The following is a 21,302-nucleotide window of genomic DNA, read 5'->3' on the forward strand; positions in this document are numbered from 1 at the left end:
GTATGCAGGGAGGGGTTTGCGGACTCTGCAAAGAGCTTCGTACCCTCAAATGGGAGGTCCTCTACGGTGGACTGGCAAAACCCAAAAGTAAGCCAGGAAGCTCGTCTCATTACCACGGCTGAAGCAGGAGATCTGGCTGCTGTGTCCGCTGAGTTGAGCGTGGCCTGTAGGGCTGTACGGGGTATTAATGTGCCCTCTTTGATATTTGCTTTAAACGGATCTCTTCTATTGTCTAGGGGGGAGGGATAGCTCAGTGGTCCGAGCATTGGCCTGCTAAACCCCACGTTGTGAGTTCAATCCTTGAGAAGGCCATTTGGGGCAAATATTTGTCAGGGATGGTACTTGGTCCTGCTGAGAAGGCAGGGGACTGAACTCAATGACCATTCAAGGTCCCTTCCAGTCCTAGAAGCTCAGCAACCTCCATTAATAACTAGAAGTGAGTCAATGAAAGCTGTTACTTGGTCAAAGATCTGAGGCACATATTTTGCTAATCATGCGGTTCAATTAGCAATTCTTATCTGCAGCCTGCTGCCGAATATGCCTTTTCCCCATTGCATCCAGCTTCTTCCAATCCTTATCTTGTGGAGTTATTCGTGTGGCTTGTTGTTTCCCTCTCTGATTCGCGGCTTCTACCACGAGGGAATTTGGTGCCAGGTGGGAAAATAGAAATTCTGCCCCTTTGGGAGTGACGCAGTACTTCCTGTCCACTCGTTTTGATGCTGGGGTGATTGTGGCTGGCGTGAGCCATATATTTTTGGTGGGGTTCATAAGCGTCTTGTTCATGGGGACGGGAAGGTGTTTGTAGAATGTTTGTAAGCTTGTGTTGGGCCTGCAGCACGTCAGAGAGAGAGACTCTAAGGTGTCAGTCACTCTCTTAAAAAGATCTCGGAACGACTTAGGCTCAGTGGCCGTCCTTGCCGGTGGGGTTATGACCGTATCCTTGGGGGAGGCGGATGAGTTTTGTGGGGGTGGAGAAAGGGGCGATCCCTGTTCATCTCCCAGAGAGTCCACGTCTTGTTCACCCGAGTCCGAGCTGTACTGTTCCCTGGCCTGCCTCGTTGGTGTGTGGGACTGTGGTACTGGATGTGTCTGCTGTCACTGTGCAGACTGATGCCTGTAAGCCGCCCGGGGGTCCCAGCATGGCCAGTCAGGCGCGACCGGGGTTGGGAGCGACTGTGGGAGTTGCCATTGCTGACGTTGTTGTTGTGACCTACGCGAGGGGCGCCGCGTTCACTGTGGCGGTGTGGAGACTGCGTCCTCATTGTCACAGAGACGAGGTCACTGAGCTGACAGGCGTGGGTGCGAAGGTGCACCGTGAGGTGTTCAGGATACAGCTGGTGCAGAGGACAGGCGACCCTGGTACCGAGTTGTCTGAGAGCTCCGCTGCCGTTGTAAAACGTGGAAGCAGCTGGGGAGCAGTAGCAGTGGGGGCAGGAGGCGTGTGGAGTATGCAGTGGCGTTAACGGGACCGCCGGCTGTTTGGTATGTGGGACCGGTGCCGGGTAGGTTTGTGGTGCCGCTTTCGCGGAGTTGCTCACACTCGGTGCCTTCTGCGAGCGGTGTCTTTTTTGTGTGGACGATGGTGCCGTGGACGTTTGAGTCGGTGCCGCCACTGAGGCTTTGCGTTTTGCCTCTGGCGGTGCCGTCTCTGAGGTACGTTGGGAGCGCCTTGGGTTCCGGCTTCTGTCCTTGCCGGTCCCGCTTGCGTGCTGCTTGTCAGACCGTGTTTGTGGGGTTGAGGGGGCGGCATTTTTGTGGGGAGCATGCTTCCTCCAGGGGGAGCCAGTCCCTGAGGAAGAATAGGACCTTTCCCTAGCCTCGTTGGTTTCACGATCCTTACAGCCCGACCCCCTATCACTCCGTCCCAGTGATATGTGTCTGGGAGTAGATTGCTCAAGGTCAGAAGCCGACCAAGCCTTTTGCTCTGTTTGGAGCATTTGGAGTTATAGCTCCCACGATTGCCTGGATCGGGTTGTACATTTCTGACATTGTGGGCAATGTTCTGGGGTGTGCTGTTCACCCAGATGGCGACACACCCCGCGTGCCCGTCAGAAATGGAAAGGGACAGCCTGCAGCTCGTACACCTTTTAAATCTGGATGAGCCCGGCACATCCTAGAGAGCCGGCAGAAGTGTGGGCTTAGTATCCGGCTTCATGCGCTAGTCTGGCGATGGGTTGGGTTTTTTTTAAAGATGACTAATAAGGAAAGTAAAGAGTCAGGATGAGTCAGTTAGGAAGGGTTTACAGACCTGGAGGAGGGGATGGATTTCACCCGCAGCAAGTTTGCGGATGACACTAAGCTGGGGGGAGAGGTAGATACACTGGAGGGCAGAGATCGGGTCCAGAGTGACCTAGACAGATTAGACTGAGGATTGGACCAAAAGAAATCTGATGAGGTTCAACAAGGAAAAGTGCAGAGTCCTGCCCTTGGGACAGAAGAATCCCAAACATTGGTACAGGCTGGGGACCGACTGGCTAAGTAGAGATTCTGCAGAAAAGGCCCTGGGGGTTACAGTGGATGAGAAGCTGGAGATGAGTCAACAGGGCGCCCTTGTAGCCAAGAAGGCTAATGGCATATTAGGTGCATTAGGAGGAGCATTGTCAGCAGATCCAGAGAAGGGATTATTCCACTTGATTCGGCTCTGGTGAGGCCACATCTGGAGTATTGTGTCCAGTTCTGGGACCCCACTATAGAAAGGATGTGGACACATTGGAGAGGGTCCAGCGGAGGGCGACCAAAATGATGAGGGGGCTGAAGCACATGACCTACGAGGAGAGGCTGAGGGAGTTGGGTCTGTTTAGTCTGCAGAAGAGAAGAGTGAGGAGGGATTTGAGAGCAGCCTTCAACTTCCTGAAGGGAGGTTTCAAAGAGGCTGGCGAAAGGCTGTTCTCAGTGGGGGCAGGTGGCAGAACAAGGAGCAATGGGCTCAAGTTGCAGTGGGGGAGGTCTAGGTTGGATATTAGGAAAAACTATTTCCCCAGGCGGGTGGTGAAGCGCTGGGCTGGGTTCCCTGAGGAGTGGGTGGAGTCTCCATCCCTAGAGGTGTTTAAGTCTCGGCTTGACAAAGCCCTGGCTGGGATGATGGAGTTGGGGTTGGTCCTGCCTGGGGCAGGGGGCTGGACTCGATGACTCCTGAGGGCTCTTCCAGCTCTAGGATTGTCTGGTTCCTGAAGTAAGGGGTAGGTAAGCAGATGAGGCAAGGGGACACTGCTGATCAGCGACCGCAGCCGGCGGCGGCTGAGAGGGAACGGAGGGGGGATGGCCGGCTGCGCATGCGCAGTAGCCTCCTCAGAACACACACAGCCTCAGGGCACGAGGAACCACGCCTCCTCCGGGACAGCTGTTCCGGAACAGCGGGTGTGCGGACGCTCCACACTCCTCCCCAGTGTGGAGAAATCCCTGTAATATTATATTTTGTATTAAGATCTTGTCCTTTTCGATCTCTCTTTGTTCAGTGTCTTAGAGACTCTCTGGAACATTTCTCCTAGAACTTTGTATTAAGAGATCTAGATCTTGTAAGAAAAAAATGTCTTTTGAGCTCTCCCCTTTCCTTGATTGCCCTGTTGAAATGACTGAGGTGTGAATGGAGAATGAAGGGGGAGCCCCTCCAGCAGCAGTCCCAAGGGCGGAGAGGGTCTGGGAGCCAGACCCAAGACAATACCTGTGCAGTGAGCTCATTAAGAAGACTGGACAGACAGACCCCTTGGGAGTCCAGCAGCAAGCGCCTGCCCTTGGAAGAAGTCTCTTTGAAGCCGCATTAGGAAAGGCCAGGTGATGACTAATTGGCTGCACGAGAGGGATAAATAGGAGGCATCTTGCAGAGGGACCCGGGTTTTCGTCTTGTCAACATGGGAGCATCGATCCGGATCGGCAGAAGCCCGGCTCCACCCCCCCCCCCCCATCTAACTCACCTGGCCAGTGCAGTTAGGGGGAGCAACTTTTGGTAACAACAAGACGGAGTGTGCGTGTGCGTGTGAGAGTGCATGCGTGTGATGTGTCATATGCATGTGATAAGTGTGGATTATTCTATGTGTGATCAATAAATGTGGCATGTTGCCTTCTCCCTCTGAAAAAGACCCCGAGTACTTCTTTTAAGTACAACACCAGGGCCATTCAGAGGGCTTCCTCCCAGTGCCTCCTGGGGCTCTGAATCGAGGCACCGCGTCCGCAGTAGGGAGCCTGCCTTGTGCTAATTGTGAGGGTTCCCTGTAGTGCAGACACGCTGATCAGAATAAGCTGTTTCGGAGTATTGCTTCTGGGATCGTTTATTTGGAAATAAGCGCCCAGTGTAGACATACCCTGAGCGAGTGTGAATTTGAACCCAGTTCCCGTTTCCAGTCCCCTGGTTGTGTGCACGGGCCAGCTGGCCTCCCCCTGCCTGCCCTCCACAGCACACAGCTTGCAGACCCTTCCCTGGGCCATCCTCCTGAGTGGGAACTGGCGCTGCTGCTTTCGTTCCTACGACCCCCTAGCTCCTGGAAACGCTGAGGGCTGGATTCGCCCCCCCGGCGCTCCTTCCGAGGGGCACTTTATCCCCAGAATAGCCCTGTGGGGTGAGTCGGCAGGACAGAATCTGCCTGCAAGCTGGTTGCCTGAAGATCCTGCAGCACTGAGATCCCCGGGTTCCTTTATCCACTCTAAATGCGCCGCCATCTTGCCAAGCCACCCCTTCCTCCTGGGCCACAAGATGGGGAATGGAGGAGCCTCCGATCCATCTTCTTGCTCTGGGATTCCTCCGCCCTCCTCTCACTCGCCCCTTTCCAAGCTCACACGCTCCCGAGCTCACCGGGGCTGCCGTCACCAAGTTCACGAGCAGATGGTGTGTCCCTCAATGTTATTTTTCAAGCGGGTCCCCTCACGGGATCCCCCCTGACACGAGAGAGCTGGTGCGTGAGGCCCCTTCCTCCGGCTTTGGCGTGGCCCGGGGGCCGCCACGCCCAGATCCCAAGAAAGGAGGGGCGGCCGTGCCCTGTTCAGTGGGGGTACCCCGACCCGGGCCCGAGCCTCAGCCACCCAGCTCCAACGAGGCTCCCTTTGCCTCCCACAGCCAGATCTCACTGGGGGGAGAGCTCTCCTCTCCTGATCTGTGCCTCGGGGGTCCGGGAGGAGGCGGGGTACTCGCCAGCGTTCCCTGCAAGCTGAGCGCTTGGGCGGCTGCTCAGGAGGGTTTCAAATGCCGCCGAGTTAATTAGCAGCGCGCCCCCAGCCGGCAGCATGTGTGTCTACTGGTGGTGCACATCTGCCCCTGCCTCGGTGCACAGAACAAAATGTATTCCGCACACTGATGGAAAAATCAGAGGGAACGTCAGTGCTCACCTAGCTGGGCCACATGTGCTGGACTCGCCCCGTAGGCTTCCCAGGAGCTCTGCTGGGGCCATGCCACCCTCCTTCTCCAGGCCCCTCTGCCACACCAAGCTCCGGCGCCCACTCTCAGCCTCCAGGCTGTGTACCCCGGTGGGCCAGAGCCCCGCCCTTCCCTAGCACTCTCCTTCTCTTCCCCGCTCCCTTCCCGGCTCATGCCCAGGGCCAGAGTGAGCTCCTGCCCCCATCCCCACGGCCTGCTCGAGGGCTCTCCTCTCACGCTCTCCCTTGGCTGCCCTCCCCAGACTGGCTGCCTTCAGGCCCACGAAGCTCAGAGCCAGGAATCCCTTCCCACTCTCCTTGCCCCAGGTGTCCCCGTGTGTGTGGGGGAGATGGGGGGAGGGGGTCAGGAGCCCTTACCAGGAACATGAGGGTCTTCCAAGCCGGTGGGGATTTTCCACTGATCCACCTGCAGCTTGAGGGCGTTGACCTCGTCGATATCTCCTGGCACTCTGCAGAAGGGACACACACCCCGTTCAGACTCCGTTCCCTGGCGGGAGGGGGAAGGGGGAAGCTGGACGTGGGACGTCATTTTCATAGTTCCTCTGTGAGGCTGAGGCCAGCATCTCTACTATGGGCAGAGCGTGATGCCTCAGGCTACGGCTACCCCGCAGGTTTCTTACGCAAGAAGCTTTCTGTGGAAGAGACCTTCCGCAAAACCTCCTCGCGCAAGAGCGCGGCCACACTGCAAAGCGCATCGGAAAAGCGACAGGCTTTCGCGCAAGAGAGTGTCCAGACTGCACGGACGCTCTCTCGGAAGAAAGCGCTGGCCGCTATCCACAGAATGGCCACCAGGGCCCCTGCGCTTCTTCCTCTTTCCTGGATTTGCGCAAAAAACCCTCCGTTGCCCGTCCCCACACACCTTTTTGTGCAAGAGCTCTTGTGCAAAAGGAGTTATTCCTCGTAGAAAGAGGAATGCCTACACCGCAAAAACCCCTCTGGTCTGTCAATTCACTGGACATTTTCTTGCGCAAAAAAGCGCCTGAGGTGTGAACGCTCTGCGAGTTTTTGCGCAAAACCGGCCGTTAGACGTAGCCTCAGAGACCAGCACGGCCTGCCTGTGGCTGCGGAGAGACTGAAACAATAGCCGAGAGAGGAGCACGCTGCCTTCGTTCAGATCAATGGCCCAGTGGCTTAACGGATACCACACCAGCCTCGAAAGCTGAGGATTTTGGCTTCAGGTCCCATCTGGGTCAGGAAGTTCTCTCTGCTTTTAAACACTGGATTAAATCGCCTAGGGAAGTCATGGAATCTCCATCACTGGAGATATTTAAGAGCAGATTGAACAGACACCTGTCAGGGATGATCTAGTTGGTGCTCGGTCCTGCTGCGAGGGCAGGGGACTGGACTTGATCTCTCAAGGTCCCTTCCAGTTCCAGTGTTCCATGATGTGGTGAGGCTACAGGGTGTTAACTCTGAAACCTAATGATGAGAACCATCTGCTTTTCATACACAGAGATTGCCAGCTGCCCACGTGGAGAGGCATGCACTAAGGCGAGCCTCTCGTGTCTATTATTATGGTGCCTGGGCATATAAACTGTGTGACTGCCCACACCCGGCTATGAAGGTGCCTCATGAATCCTGTGCAATTGTGCTTGGATATTACGGCTGCGGCAGCTGTGACAGCACCTCGCACAGCTCACTACGGTCTGCACAGATTTGCCCTAGAACCTCCTGCTCCCTGTTTGGGAACACATGCCACGGACTGGCAGCATTCCCTATTTCACCGCTGGTCACTCGAACAGAGCCATCAAGCTCTTTGGAGCAATAGCTGGATCTAGGGCATGTGGGCAGGGTTTGGAAGTGGGAAGAGCTTGAGCGGGGGGGAGGGGTCTCTGCTACATATCTGTGACCCATAGAACCACAAAGCAGCATCCTGCAACTCCCACGGGTCTGTGGCTGTGATAGTTCATGCAAAGCATGCCAGGTAAGACACCACAGGAAAGGCCGTGTCAGGTACCACAGGAAAGGCCGTGTCAGATACACAGGAAAGGCCATGTCAGGTACCACACGAAGGACCAGGTCAGGTACCACAGGAAAGGCCGTGTCAGGTACCACAGGAAAGGCCGTGTCAGGTACCATAGGAAAGGCCGTGTCAGATACACAGGAAAGGCCATGTCAGGTACCACAGAAAAGGCTGTGTCAGGTACCACACGAGGGACCAGGTCAGGTACCACACGAAAGGCCAGGTCAGGTACCAAGTGACAAGCTGTGTCAGGAACCACACGAAAGGCTGTGATAGGTACCACAGGAAAGGCCAGATCAGATACCACACGAAAAGCCATGTCAAATACCACAGGAAAGGAAAGGCCAGGTCAGGTACCACAGGAAAGACCAGGTCAGGAACCACATGACAAGCTGTGTCAGGTACCACACGGAAGGCCGTGTTAGGTACTACAGGAAAGGCCGTGTTAGGTACCACACGGAAGGCCATGTCAAATACCACACGAAAGACCAGGTCAGGTACCACACGAAAAGCTGTGTTAGATACCACACGAAAAGATGTGTCAGGTACCACATGAAAGACCAGGTCAGGTACCACAGGAAAGGCCATGTTAAGTACCACGGGAAAGGCCAGATCAGGTACCACATGAAAGGCCGTGTTAGGTACCACAGGAAAGGCCAGGTAAGATATCACACAAAAGACCAGGTCACGGACCACATGAAAAGCCATGTCAGGTACCACACGGAAGGCCGTGTCAGGTACCACACAAAAGACCAGGTCAGGTAGCACACGAAAAGCCGTGTCAGGTACCACAGGAAAAGCTGTGTCAGGTACCACACGAAAGGCCGTGTCAGATACCACACCGAAAGGCCAGGTCAGGTACTAGATGAAAGACTAGGTCAGGTACCACATGGAAGGCGGTGTCAGATACCACAGGAAAGGCCGTATTAAGTACCACGGGAAGGCCAGATCAGGTACCACACAAAAGGCTGTGTTAGGTACCACAGGAAAGGTCAGGTAAGATATTACACGAAAGGCCAGGTCAGGTACCACATGAAAAGCTGTGTCAGGTACCACACGAAAGACCAGGTCGGGTACCACACAAAAGACCAGGTCGGGTACCACACAAAATGCTGTGTCAGATACCATAGGAAAGGCCAGGTCAGATACCACACGAAAAGACATGTCAGGTACCACACGAGAAGCTGAGTCAGGTACCACAGGGAAGGCCATGTTAGGTACCACAGGGAAGGCCAGATCAGGTACCACAGGGAAGGCCATGTCAGATACCACAGGAAAGGCCATGTCAGATACCACAGGAAAGGCCATGTCAGATACCATATGAAAGGCTGTGTCAGTTACCACATGAAAAGCTGTGTTAGGTACCACAGGAAAGGCCAGGTCAGGTACCACACAGAAGGCCGTGTCAGATACCACAGGAAAGGCCAGATCAGGTACCACATGAAAGGCCAGATAAGATATCACATGAAAGTCCAGGTCAGAGGCCACATGAAAGGCCAGGTCGGATACTACGTGAAAGGCCATGTCAGGTACCACACAAAAGGCCCTGTCAGATGCCATACAAAAGGCCGTGTCGGATACCACCTGAAAGGCCGTGTCGGATACCACCCGAAAGGCCAGGTCGGATACCACAGGAAAGGCCGTGTCAGATGCCATACAGAAGGCCGTGTCAGATGCCATACAGAAGGCCGTGTCAGATACCACAGGAAAGGCCGTGTCAGATGCCATACAGAAGGCCGTGTCAGATACCACAGGAAAGGCCGTGTCAGATACCACAGGAAAGGCCGTGTCAGATGCCATACAGAAGGCCGTGTCAGATACCACAGGAAAGGCCGTGTCAGATGCCATACAGAAGGTTCCAATCTGCTGAAACTCATTGTTCTGACAGAACATGCGTCTCGTTCGTGTGTACTAGATTTTGCTGCCTGGTTCTTTCTGAAATCTGTTGTGAATGTGGGAGATGCCCACGCCTCGCTCTCCAGTGGCAACAAAAGAGGTGACCCACAAGAGCGACCATCTCGCACCATTGGCCAGCAGGGGAGTGGTAAACAAGAGCTTTACAATTCCGCACAGAACTGCACAAGACAGCTACACAAGCACCACACAACGAGGATCCCTCCTCTGTGTCTCGAGGAGGCCACCAGCACGAGCCTGGGCCCGTGTCTTCGCTGGGACACGAACTGAGGGTGGAAAACAGGGACGGTGGCCTCATGAGACCAGCTCTCTCCTCCCCCACCTACGCTGAAGGCAACAAGAATGCCGAGGGAGGGCGACTGGGAACCGGAGAGACAGGTCGTAGCTAATACACCGGGGTTCTGTCTACTTGGAAGTTTAAAGCAGCCGGGGCAGCGCCGTGGACAGGAAAATCCACAGCTGAGGAAGTGGAGAAACCCCCGGGGGGCGCTCTTGGCCCCAGACGGGATGTGAACGAGCGACGGGAAATGAAGACCGGACCAGAGTCCAGCAGACAGGAGAGAGCAGCGGCTAACACAAGGCAGGGCTGACAGTCCCCAAGGCTGCAGCCGGGGAGCTCACACAGCAACGTTACTGCCACGACTGCCGCTTTCTCAGCACCTCAGGTCAGTGCCAGGCCGCGACACAGGGAACCTTCCCCAGCCCAGGGTGGCCCCGGGCTCCCACATCAAGGAGCAGCTCTCAGCACGCCCTCCTGTGACCGAGTCAAGGGGGAAATCAGCCTGAGACAGCCCTGTGGGAATGTCTGTCCTTCGCAGCCAAACCAGCGAGGCCCAGGCCAGCCCGAGGGCAACGATCCATCTGCTGAAGAACGAGATTGGGGCTTGGGGGAAGGTGGATTTTCTGAGGCCATGGGCTCTTCTGGGGGGGGCGCAGGAGTGGCCTGGCTACGCTCTGGCTGGGAGCGGGAGGGGAGTGGGGATGTTACAGTTAGACGAACTGGCTAATCGATTAGTCGACAGGACGCCTCTCAGCCCCAGGGCTACTGCCACACTTCACAGGCGAAAGCGCTGCGGGGGGCAGCCCCCCACTGGCCCCAGGCTCCCCGAGGCGTTTCAAAGCGGCAGTGCCGCGTGGAGCCCGGGATCAGCTAGGGACTCCCCTGCTCCGTGCGGCGCTGCCGCTTTGAAACACCGCGGGGAGCCCAGCGTCAGACAGCTCATCTGTCCAGCCGATGCCCGGGTGCTCTCCCACTGCGTGGCCCTCTGGAAATGGGCTGCCCCCTGCGCTCTGCCACTGCCAAAGGGGGCGCCGCTGCTGCGGCCTGGCGCTACCAGCCAGAGGGAGGTGCTGGGTGCTGAAACGTGGCCCTTGCACGCAAGGCGCCGCTTCAAAAGTGGCAACAGGCGAGCGAGAGACCCTGGCCAGAAGCACAGGGCCTAGCCACAGGGTGATGGGCAGCAGAACAAAAGGCAACGAAGAGGAGAGGTAAGAACAGGAATTCCTCATTTAACACTAGCGAGATGTTTCAGAAACTGATCGTGTTAAGTGAAAACGTGTTATGCGGGGTCAATTTTCCCACTGAACATAATGGAAAAGGTGGGGGCGGTGTCTGTTGGGACCGGGACATACGGCTGGGGGAGAAAGGGGACTGGGTTACAGCAGGGGGGGGAGGTGTCTGGCTCTGGGGAAGGGAAGAGGAGGGGAGGGGAACTGGGTTGGGAGTATGCCCCTGTGACGGGTCTGCCGGGACCCGCACTGTGTCCAGCGATGGGGGAGGGGGTCGCTGGGGAACGGCGCGGCGAGCAGCGAACCCTCCAACACTTTGAAGGGAGGCGGGGGAAGCCTGCACAGCCGCTAGCAATGGGCCAGCTGGGGAAATCGTGTTATTCTGGGAAAGGTCGTGTAATGCAAAAAACGTTCCCCCCCCCAAATCGTGCTATTGCGAAAAAGTGTTAAGCGGGCGCGTGTTAAATGAGGAATTACTGTACGTGGACTTCCCCAGAGACACAGCCGCCGCCCTGGATTCCTGTGGCGTTACAGACGTGGGCCGGGTTCCTGAGAGGCCAGCCAGATCTGTGGCGGGGTCTAGGCACTAGAATGCCTCAGCCCATCGCAAAGGCTCCTTCTCTGGGATGGGAGGGGAACAGCAACCGCCCTGCCTCGATCGTTGCTCGTCTGCCTGCTCAGGGACAGCCGGCCCCGACGCCTCGCCTGGCTTGGGACGTTACCCCTTAGAAAATGCTCTGCAAGGTCATGCTGAGATGCAGGAGTGGCCAAGCCACGGGGCTTCACGATGCAATCCACGGCCAGCCTCAGCTTTGGCAGAGGTGCCGCAAAGACTACATGTCCCAGCATGCAACACTCCCTGTAAGAGCCTCAGGCACCCCCTGTCAGATTAAGAAGCAGCCAGCTGCATCTTCTCTCCTGGAAGTGACTGCCCGGCGTGCGACTCCCCGGGGCACGAGGGTCAGGGTCACAAGGCAGCGTTACCTGAAGATGCCCTCGGTCTGGTCTCCGTTCAGCGCCAGCACTTCCTCGGACAATCTGGTTTGCACCCAGGGGAGCTGGCGGTCTGGGTACCTCTCCTTCTGCATGTTCATGATCTCCTGCAGGGAGCTCCCAAACATGGAAGGGCTGAACACCGCGTTCTTTGCGTGCCGGATCTCCTCAATGTTTGGCTTCTTCAGGCCCTGAAAGAGAGGGAGCCAAGACACACGTGAAGGCCCGGAGAGCCGGGCACAGGGCTCTCCACAGACACTGAGCACCCGGCCGTTAACGCCCATCTGCTCGCGGACACGCCTACTCCGCCCCCAGACACCCTCGGCCCACCGCGACGAGATCCTGCCCCACGGCCCAGGCGAAGAACGTCAGCGATTTACACTGCCCCCAAAGCCTGCGGCCCCACGCCACATTGCTGCCACTTCCCACCCCTGCGAAAGTCACGTCTTCGGACCGAGAACGGCCTTTTCCACCCTTCCTCGCCCTGAAAGGGGCAGAGCCATTTTGGCTCCAATGTAGGAAACACGTCACTACGAAGGCCTATTCTAGTCGGGGAAAAGACGTCGCCCCGCTGCCCACGTGCTGGGAATGGAAAGTCTTGTGCCGCAGTAACTACTAGAGTAACAAACAGTAACAGCAGCAAGGAAAGACCATGGCGCCGCTATAGCTCTCTCCCATACACCCCCCAGTGCTCTACAGAGGCGGGGAAACCGAGGCACAGAGTGGTTACTGTCACATTACTGAATTTGAGGGAAGCAGCCAGATCACTGCTGCACCCATAGGTGGGGGTGTTGGCCCCAAAAATGGTATAAAAGGGGGCCATGTGGGGTGTTGAATAGAAGCTTATTGTAGGCTAATCCTATGTATGCTAGTCATGTGATTGTATAATGTCTGTGTGTATAGTTAGGAATCTGTAATCTGTGTGGATACTGAATATTTCTCTGCATGTGGTTGAGCACTGGGCAGAGCCCGGCCTATGGACATGCTAATTAGCGAGGCCCTGTGGGACAATGGCTCTCAATGGGCCAAGGACACACCTAAAGAATGGGGGCTGTCACCTGAGAGCTGCCAGCAGGGAACACAGGGATTGGCCGCTGGCCAGGTGACCTGCTGCAGCCAAGAAGAGACCATGAAGGAGGAATAGAGAGTCCATGTGGTCGACTCCATCTTGGTTCTCAGCTCAGCACTTCATCCCAGAGGCAGCAGTACAGGGATCGAAGAGCCGGAAAGACCTGTGAACCCATCCTGATCCTAGGATGCGCAACAAGGACTTTTAAGCCAGCAGCTGTAACATCTCTGCTAGAGCCTGCATCGAGAACTGGGAGATTCGGTGCATGTAACGTACTATCCTTTAGCAACCTTACTCTCATGCTTTTCTTTATTGTAATAATAAACCTTTAGATGTTAGATGCTAAAGGATTGGCTCAGCGTGATTTGTGGGTAAGGTCCAGAGGGTAAATTGACCAGGGATCTGTGGCTGGTTTCTTGGAACCGGACAGAACTTGTTCGGGGTAGGTGGGATTGGGTGCTAGGACCCCCCACCTGTGTATGAGGCCCGGGGTCATCTGGGGCACGGATATTGCTGGGGTGTCGGAGGGGTTTTGCTCGGGAGGCTTCAGGCAGGCAGCTGAAGTGCTCTGTGGGACTGGTTTGTGGCCTGTTTGGAAAGGTCACCAGTCTGGGGACTGTAAGGAGCCCCGAAGTTGAGCAATTCACCCTGAGCGGAGGCCCTCAGCTGTGCCCAGACACGGCCCGGTCCGTCACAGTTACGACCCAAACTTTTAGACTCTAATTTGGGGTACCTGACGTTCGACACCTACAGCCCCATTTGCAAATATTTTGAGCCCCCAGAACTTCCAATGATGCTCCAGGAAAACCTCTGAATCCTCGGCCGCTCTTAGTCAGCTACTGAGCACAGTGAGGGGCCTCGTTTGAATCACCCAAGTGTGAGCGTGGTGACCTGTGAACACTAAGCCGACCTCCAGCTCCCTGAGCGCCCCCTGCTCTGGGTTTGGGAGTTTCCCTCTTCGTTTTTATTCCATTCGCTGCGTCCGTGTCAATCAGCCACAGAGGAAACTGTCTGTTTCCCCTCCGTACCCTGCAGGAAACGACTGTCTGTCTCCAGGACGCGGAGTGTTTTCGGCTAGGTAACAGGCACCCCGGACACAGCATTTCTATCAGCCCACGGCGCTCTGGACTCGCTCTCTGACTCCCAGAGGAGTGGTGTGTTTACAGCAGGTGACGCACGCTTGGGTTCTGCTCCCAGATCCAAGAGGGAAGTGGGGTCTAGTGATTACAGCAAGGGGCTGGGAGGAACCAGGGCATTTGGGTTCTCTTCTGCAGGACGTCGGGCAGACACATGACCTCTCTGAGCCAGCTGGCCAAGGCGGACGGTACCACTGGACTCTCCCAGGCTGTCTCTGGCTCACCCTGATGCTGCGCCTGGAGCGCGCCGGCTGAGAGCGGCCACAGAAGAGCATAGCGCTAGCTGTGCCAGGGCCCTGCGTGCATGGTGCTGTCTGCACACACAGCATTGGTGAGGGACATTCCCCCGGCACCGAGTCACACAGACCATCGCCACGCTGCCCGGGTTGTGTTCCCTGATAGGGTCGGACCGGGCAGGGGGATTCGCTAAGCCCCGTGAGATGCGTGGAAAGCCCTGGGCCCAGCCTTCCCCACCCGCCACGTTTCTATTCAGGGCCACGTGGCTCCCTGGTTGGTGCCTGCCACTTTGCTTTAACAGAAACCAAACCACAGGAGCAGTCTCCAAGGGGCAGTCGGTAACGTTAAGAACGAGCAGTCCCGTGGCACCTGAGGGACTAACCGAAACAGACAGAAGCGGGAGCTTTCGTGGGCACAACCCACTTCCTCAGAGGAGCTGGAGTGGAAATAACAGAACCCCGGGGGCATAGAACAGCAAAAGCATTGACCTGCCAATCGCAGGGCCCGGGTTAGTGAGGCCAATTCAGTGGGCTGGATGTGAAAATGTGAATGGCAAAGGCAGACGCTGATTGGCCGGGGCGCGGGGAGGAAGGCAAAGTGGGGAGTTGCTTAGTACTGGGGCCTGGCTCTCGTCAGACACCGAACGCACGGGGAGCCAGCACCTGTGACCTAAACCCAGGGCAAGGCAGGAGCCAACGCCTGGGCTCACTGATAGGGACAGTGCCCCCCCCTCCGCTGTGCGTGAGGTTCCATCAGATCTAGCTGCGGGTGCTGCGGGAGGCGGCCGATCTGTGCGCAAGGGAGCGAGCAGCGTGCGCTGCACTCGCACGCGGCACAGAGAGGCTGTCAGTGAAGGGCCGTTCACAGGGCGAGCCAGCCGGTGCTCCGTGTGCCTCTCGGCCCCGCCCCACTGGGCAGCCGGGGCTAAAATTCCACCCTCCTCCCTTACTTCCAAGCCAGGGTTGGCCTCGCGTGAGCCAGGCCGGGCTCAGAGTCAGCGAGCAAGCACGGAGACGGCCCTGTCCACCCGACACCGCCACGCCAGGCCAGGCGGGAGAGGCGACCCGGAGCTGACAAGCGAGGTCTGGGCAGGTGCTCCCATTTCGCTGAGGCAGTAGCTTTTCCCTCCCCGGCGAGATCCCTCGCCCCCACGCTGGGAGCAACGGCCGGTCCGTTGGGTGTGAAAGCCCCGGGGCGCTGGGCACCAAGGGCTCCATTGGGGGTCTCAGTCTGGGCACCCAAAGCCAGGAACAGGCCTGCAGGCTTGCAGTTCACTGTGCTCCTGACAAAGCATTAGTGTCTTTGCCTCTCGTTCCAATCCCACCGCTGCCACCACTGGCTCTCAGCTGCCCCCACTCGACCTTACTGAGCCTCCCGAAGCCGCTAGGCAGCCAGATCCCTCCTTGCCCCGTCTCCTGCTAGGCCACTCGTTACAATGAGCCCTTGGAACAGGCCCCACTGTGCTCCCGCCCGCGGATTCCAGCCACGCCCACCCGCTGCCTGCCTGCCCCCTCCCCTCTCTCCAGCCATACCTGGCAGCCGGGGGGCCCGTTTGCACAGCTGTAAGGCTGGGTCAATCCCTATGGGTCAGCTGGCTACGTGGCCATCTCTAACACTGTGCTGGGAGGTAGTGTGGTGCAGTGGCCAGAGCCGCCTGGGAGCCGGGTCCCCCCAGATCCCTGAGGAACTGTAAGGTCTGTGCCTCAGGATCGACTGGAGAGGTGGCGGCAGGTGAAGGTTCCCTGCTCCCTGGCAGCCAGAAGAGACGGGAGAAGCTGCCCTCCTGCCCGGGTCTGGTTTGGCTGGGCCCTGGCTGCTAGCTGGAGATCTGCAGGGAGCCAGCTCCCGCCCTGCCCCCACTCCCGGGAGGGAAGTGTCCTCAGGGAGCCGAAATCTCTGGGCCTCAGCACCCTGCGCCCAGTGGGGAGAACAGCCCTTCCCTGCCCCCCAGGGAGCCGTGAGGACGACCACATATTGTACTAGTCCCATAATATAAGAACTAGGGGCCACCGAATGAAATGAATGGGCAGCAGGTTTAAAACAAGCAAAAGGAAGTTTTTCTTCACCCAGCGCACAACCTATGGAACTCCTCGCCTGAGGAGGCTGTGAAGGCTAGGACTATAACAGGGTTTAAAAGAGAACTAGATACATTCATGGAGGTTAAGTCCAGTAACGGCTGTTAGCCAGGCTGGGTAAGGAATGGTGTCCCTCGCCTCTGTTTGTCAGACGGTGGAGATGGATGGCAGGAGGGAGATCACTTGATCAGTACCTGTTCGATTCGCTCCCTCTGGGGCACTTGGCATTGGCCGTTGTGGGCAGACAGGACACTGGGCTGGACAGGCCTTTGGTCTGACCCAGTGTGGCCGTTCTCAAGTTCTTATGCACCTTAGGGACCGGGAGGTGCTCAGGTGCCCCCGTGGTGGGCGCCGGATGAGTCAGGCCCTGATCTCCCTGGGGTCCCAAGTCCTGCTGGACTCAGCAGACTCAGCAGCTTGTGGGGCTGGGCCCTTCATATGTCCAATGGCTTCCCGCCCCCGCAGGGACCCCCGGACACCAGCGTTTGGGGGAGCAGCGTGAACCCCACAAGCCTGCTCACCTGGGCCAAGCTCTCACTGCAGGTGGCTCCGAGGCTCTGATAAGGGAGAGCCCCAAACGGGCAGGAGGCTCCACGCCCCACAGTCGCCAAGGGACAGAGGCCGGCAGCGGTGAAAGGCTGAGTGGCGGGGCAGGAGGAGGAGGACACACACTGACGAGCAGCAGCGCTCAGGTGGCTGGCAGAGTGAGAAAAGAAAACCCGCAACCCCCTGCTCAGCACTGGGACGCCTGTGGGGGGAGTGAAGGGGGAGGAGAACGTGAATCAAACCCCCCCAGAGCTGGGCCCAGACTAACCCCTAGATCTCAAAGGCCCCAAGCAGGAGATGCAGACTCAGCTGCCCCTCAGCCTTTGCAGCTGGGCCTGGCTTGGCCGAGCCCGGCGAGCTTTGGGGGGCGTCCCTGGGCGCGGTGCTGCGCAGGCAGGACTCTGGCTTGGCTGAGCCCCGGCGAGCTTTGGGGGGCGTCCCTGGGCGCGCTGCTGCGCAGGCAGGACTCTGGCTTGGCCGAGCCCCAGCGAGCTTTGGGGGGCGTCCCTGGGCGCGGTGCTGCGCAGGCAGGACTCTGGCTTGGCTGAGCCCCAGCGAGCTTTGGGGGCGTCCCTGGGCGCGGTGCTGCGCAGGCAGGACTCTGGCTTGGCTGAGCCCCGGCAAGCTTTGGGGGGCGTCCCTGGGCGCGGTGCTGCGCAGGCAGGACTCTGGCTTGGCTGAGCCCCGGCGAGCTTTGGGGGGCGTCCCTGGGCGCGCTGCTGCGCAGGCAGGACTCTGGCTTGGCCGAGCCCCAGCGAGCTTTGGGGGGCGTCCCTGGGCGCGGTGCTGCGCAGGCAGGACTCTGGCTTGGCTGAGCCCCAGCGAGCTTTGGGGGCGTCCCTGGGCGCGGTGCTGCGCAGGCAGGACTCTGGCTTGGCCGAGCCCCGGCGAGCTTTGGGGGGCGTCCCTGGGCGCAGTGCTGCGCAGGCAGGACTCTGGCTTGGCCGATCCCCGGCGAGCTTTGGGGGGCGTCCCTGGGCGCGCTGCTGCGCAGGCAGGACTCTGGCTTGGCCGAGCCCCAGCGAGCTTTGGGGGGCGTCCCTGGGCGCGGTGCTGCGCAGGCAGGACTCTGGCTTGGCCGAGCCCGGCGAGCTTTGGGGGGCGTCTCTGGGCGCGGTGCTGCGCAGGCAGGACTCTGGCTTGGCCGAGCCCGGCGAGCTTTGGGGGGCGTCTCTGGGCGCGGTGCTGCACAGGCAGGACTCCAGCACGTGCTGCGTCTGAGCCTCTCCACGAAAGGACAAGCCCTGGAGGGGCATTTACTCCCGCTCGAAGCCGCCCCTTGGGTTTCCCGCTGCTGCGCTGGGTTTCCAGCCAGGGCGGCTGCCCCTTGAATCCGTTCTGTTGGATTTCAAGGGGCAACAGGCTCCTTCCCATAACTAAGCCCGTGAGGGCTGGAATTGGGACAAGTGCCCCTCTCGCTGCCCAGGACGGTGCAGAGGAGCTGGCCGGAGGCTGGCTGGACGCCGGCGTGGCTGTCTGCTGGCCGGCTCCCTCAAGACCAGGGGCTCGGATTTCCGCCCCGCGGGGTCTCCACAGCTGCTGCTCCGCGTGCCAACGGCCAGGAGGGATTTTCTGCCAGCCGACAAGCTGCCCCGGAGGCACAGCCTGGCACACGACTCCCTGGCCACGTTTCTCCCTCCGGGCATCAGCGGCCAGTCGCTCTCAAGTGGGGGCTTGGCTCAGATGCGGGCGGGAGAGGCGGAAGCCGGGCAGACAGGTCCCCAACGTGTGAACTCCTCGAGGCCTCGGGGACTCCTGGGTGAGCTGGAGGCTGATTTCAGTGGGACGGGGTGGCTCAGGGCCGGCTGCACAGGCTCAGTGCGAAGGGCCTGCAGGAGGGGCCGATTCGCTTCCTTAACGGCTACAGAGAGGCACCGACATTGCTGCGCCCCACCCAAGCGAGCGGGGACTGACCAGGCACAAGGACTTCAGCCAAGCCGGATCCATGTGCCTTGGGGGCCGGCCTGCGAACAAGCCTGGCTCGAGGAACGGAGACGCCCCCCACGAGGGTGAGCGACGGGCTCACTTCTCGCGGGAAAAACAAGCGCACGGGAAGGGACCAGCCGACGCCTGGCGATGTCCTGGCACCTCCCCCGCTGCCTGAGCTGCAGTCACAGCTCTGCCTGGCGTACGTGTCCCCCACCCTGGGCCTGGCCTCCACCGGCGCCTCTTCATTTCATGACCAACAAACTCCCTCCGTTTCCCAGGAGACACCAGGGCCACTGGGAACCCACTGGCTTGTTCTGACGGCCACTGTACCGAGTAAGCCAAGGTGGGCATCACCTTCTCGGGCGGGGAGAACCCAAACCAACCAGCCACTGAGCTCACCCTCAACCTCTTGACCTTCCTGCCCCACAGCCAGGCGCTGGGCGCTGCCAGCCAGCCGCTGTGTTCCTTTCCAGAGGTGGCTGCACTGCAGTGGGGGATGATGTGATCTCGGATAGAATCAGAAGATGGGAAGGGACCTCGAGAGGCCATCGTGGCAGGACCAAGCACTGTCTTATCATCCCTGACAGGTGTGTGTCCAGCCTGCTCTTCAATATCTCCAGAGGTGCAGATTCCACAACCTCCCTGGGAAACTTATTCCCGTGTTTCACCACCGATATTGGGATAGAGAGTACGCTTATTAAGTTTGCAGATGATACCAAACTGGGTGGGGTTGCAACTTCTTTGGAGGATAGGGACATAATTCAAAATGACCTTAGCAAGTTAGAGAAATGGTCAGAGGTAAACAGGATGAGGTTTAATAAAGAGAAATGCAAAGTGCTCCACTTAGGAAGGAACAATCAGTTCCATACATACAAGATGGGAAGCGACTGTCAAGGAAGGAGCATGGCGGAAAGGGGTCTAGGGGTCATAGTGGACCACAAGTTGAATATGAGTCAACAGTGTGATGCTGTTGCAAAAAAAGCAAATATGATTCTAGGTTGTATCAACAGGTGTGTTGTAAGCAAAACTCGTGAAGTCATTCTGCCGCTCTACTCTGCACTAGTTAGGCCTCAGCTGGAGTACTGTGTCCAGTTCTGGGCGCCACATTTCAAGAAAGATGTGGAGAAATTGGAAAGGGTACAGAGAAGAGCGACAAGAATGATGAAAGGTTTAGAGAACATGACCTATGAAGCCAGGCTTCATGAACTGGGCTTGTTTAGTTTGGAAAAAAGAAGATTAAGGGGGGACATGATAGCGGTTTTCAAATATCTAAAAGGGTGTCACAAGGAGGAAGGAGGAAATTTGTTCCTCTTGGTTTCTGAGGACAGGACAAGGAGTAATGGGCTTAAAGTGCAGCAGGGGAGGTTTAGATTGGACATTAGGAAAAAATTCCTAACTGTCAGGGTGGTCAAATATTATTTTGAATTATGTCCGTATCCTCCAAAGAAGTTGCAACCCCACCCAGTTTGGTATCATCTGCAAACTTAATAAGCGTACTCTCTATCCCAATATCCCAATAGTCTTCCACTATTTGATCTGAGGAAGTGGGTCTGGCCCACGAAAGCTCATCATCTAATAAACCATCTTGTTAGTCTTTAAAGTGCTACATTGTCCTGCATTTTGCTTCAGCTACCCCAGACTAACACGGCTACATCTCTACCAATATCTACATCATTGATGAAGATATTGAACAGTACGGGTCCCAAAACAGACCCTTGAGGAACTCCACTTGTTATCCCTTTCCAGCAGGATTTAGAACCGTTAACAACAACTCTCTGACTACGGTTATCCAGCCAATTATGCACCCACCTTATCGTGGCCCTATCTAAGTTATATTTGCCTAGTTTATCAATAAGAATATCATGCGAGACCGTATCAAATGCCTTACTAAAGTCTAGGTATATCTCATCCACCGCTTCTCCCTTATCCACAAGGCTCGTTATCCTATCAAAGAAAGCTATCAGATTAGTTTGGCATGACTTGTTCTTCACAAACCCATGCTGGCTATTCCCTATCACTTTATTACCTTCCAAGGTATTTTGCCCAGCCCTGGACCAGATGACTGTGACAGATCCTTCTGGCCCTGAAGTCTGTGTCTATATTCCTACGGCTATTCGAGCAGGGAAATCCTGCCCAGCGAGACTCTAGGGCACAGTTTGTTTCAGTAAGATTTTTACCGTATTTGACTCTGTGCTGCCTGTAACATACAGCGCCACCTCCCACAGTGCATCCTACTCATCACTCCTCCATATCTGCTACCCTGGGACTTTCTTGTGCCATTGATTATCCTCATTACACCAAGTTTCTGCAATGCCTGTGCTATCAATGGCCGTATCTAGTGCCAGACACTGTACTTCACTGTGTTAGCTACCAGCCCATTTGGTCAATATTCAGTGCTTGCCTTCGTGTGTTAGTTTCAATGGGGGCTCTGTTTAATCCGACTGTTCCTCACTAGTTTCTACCTGTCCCTTAGGAACTTCTCAGCCATCCTAGGCTTTGTCTAGACAGTGGGGCTATTTCAGGATACCAGAAGTATCCTGGAATAGCAATTCTGCGTCTTTAAACGC

At 57.2% G+C, this 21,302-nt stretch overlaps 1 protein-coding gene across 6 annotated transcripts in view; it reads right to left on the reverse strand.

Annotated features, from left to right (window-relative positions):
• The window catches only part of ARHGAP39 (Rho GTPase activating protein 39), a 344,304-nt gene that overhangs the window by 11,158 nt on the left and 311,844 nt on the right, over positions 1 to 21,302 (reverse strand). For all 6 annotated transcript variants that reach the window (XM_075919971.1, XM_075919969.1, XM_075919970.1 and 3 more), the window contains 2 exons: positions 11,735 to 11,934; positions 5,722 to 5,813 (listed from right to left, as the gene is read on the reverse strand). In XM_075919971.1, the coding sequence (XP_075776086.1) occupies positions 5,722 to 5,813; positions 11,735 to 11,934 (292 nt within the window). The remainder of the gene's footprint in view (positions 1 to 5,721; positions 5,814 to 11,734; positions 11,935 to 21,302) is intronic.

This window comes from Pelodiscus sinensis, chromosome 2, assembly GCF_049634645.1.
Source record: "Pelodiscus sinensis isolate JC-2024 chromosome 2, ASM4963464v1, whole genome shotgun sequence".
Taxonomy (NCBI): Eukaryota; Metazoa; Chordata; order Testudines; family Trionychidae; genus Pelodiscus; species Pelodiscus sinensis.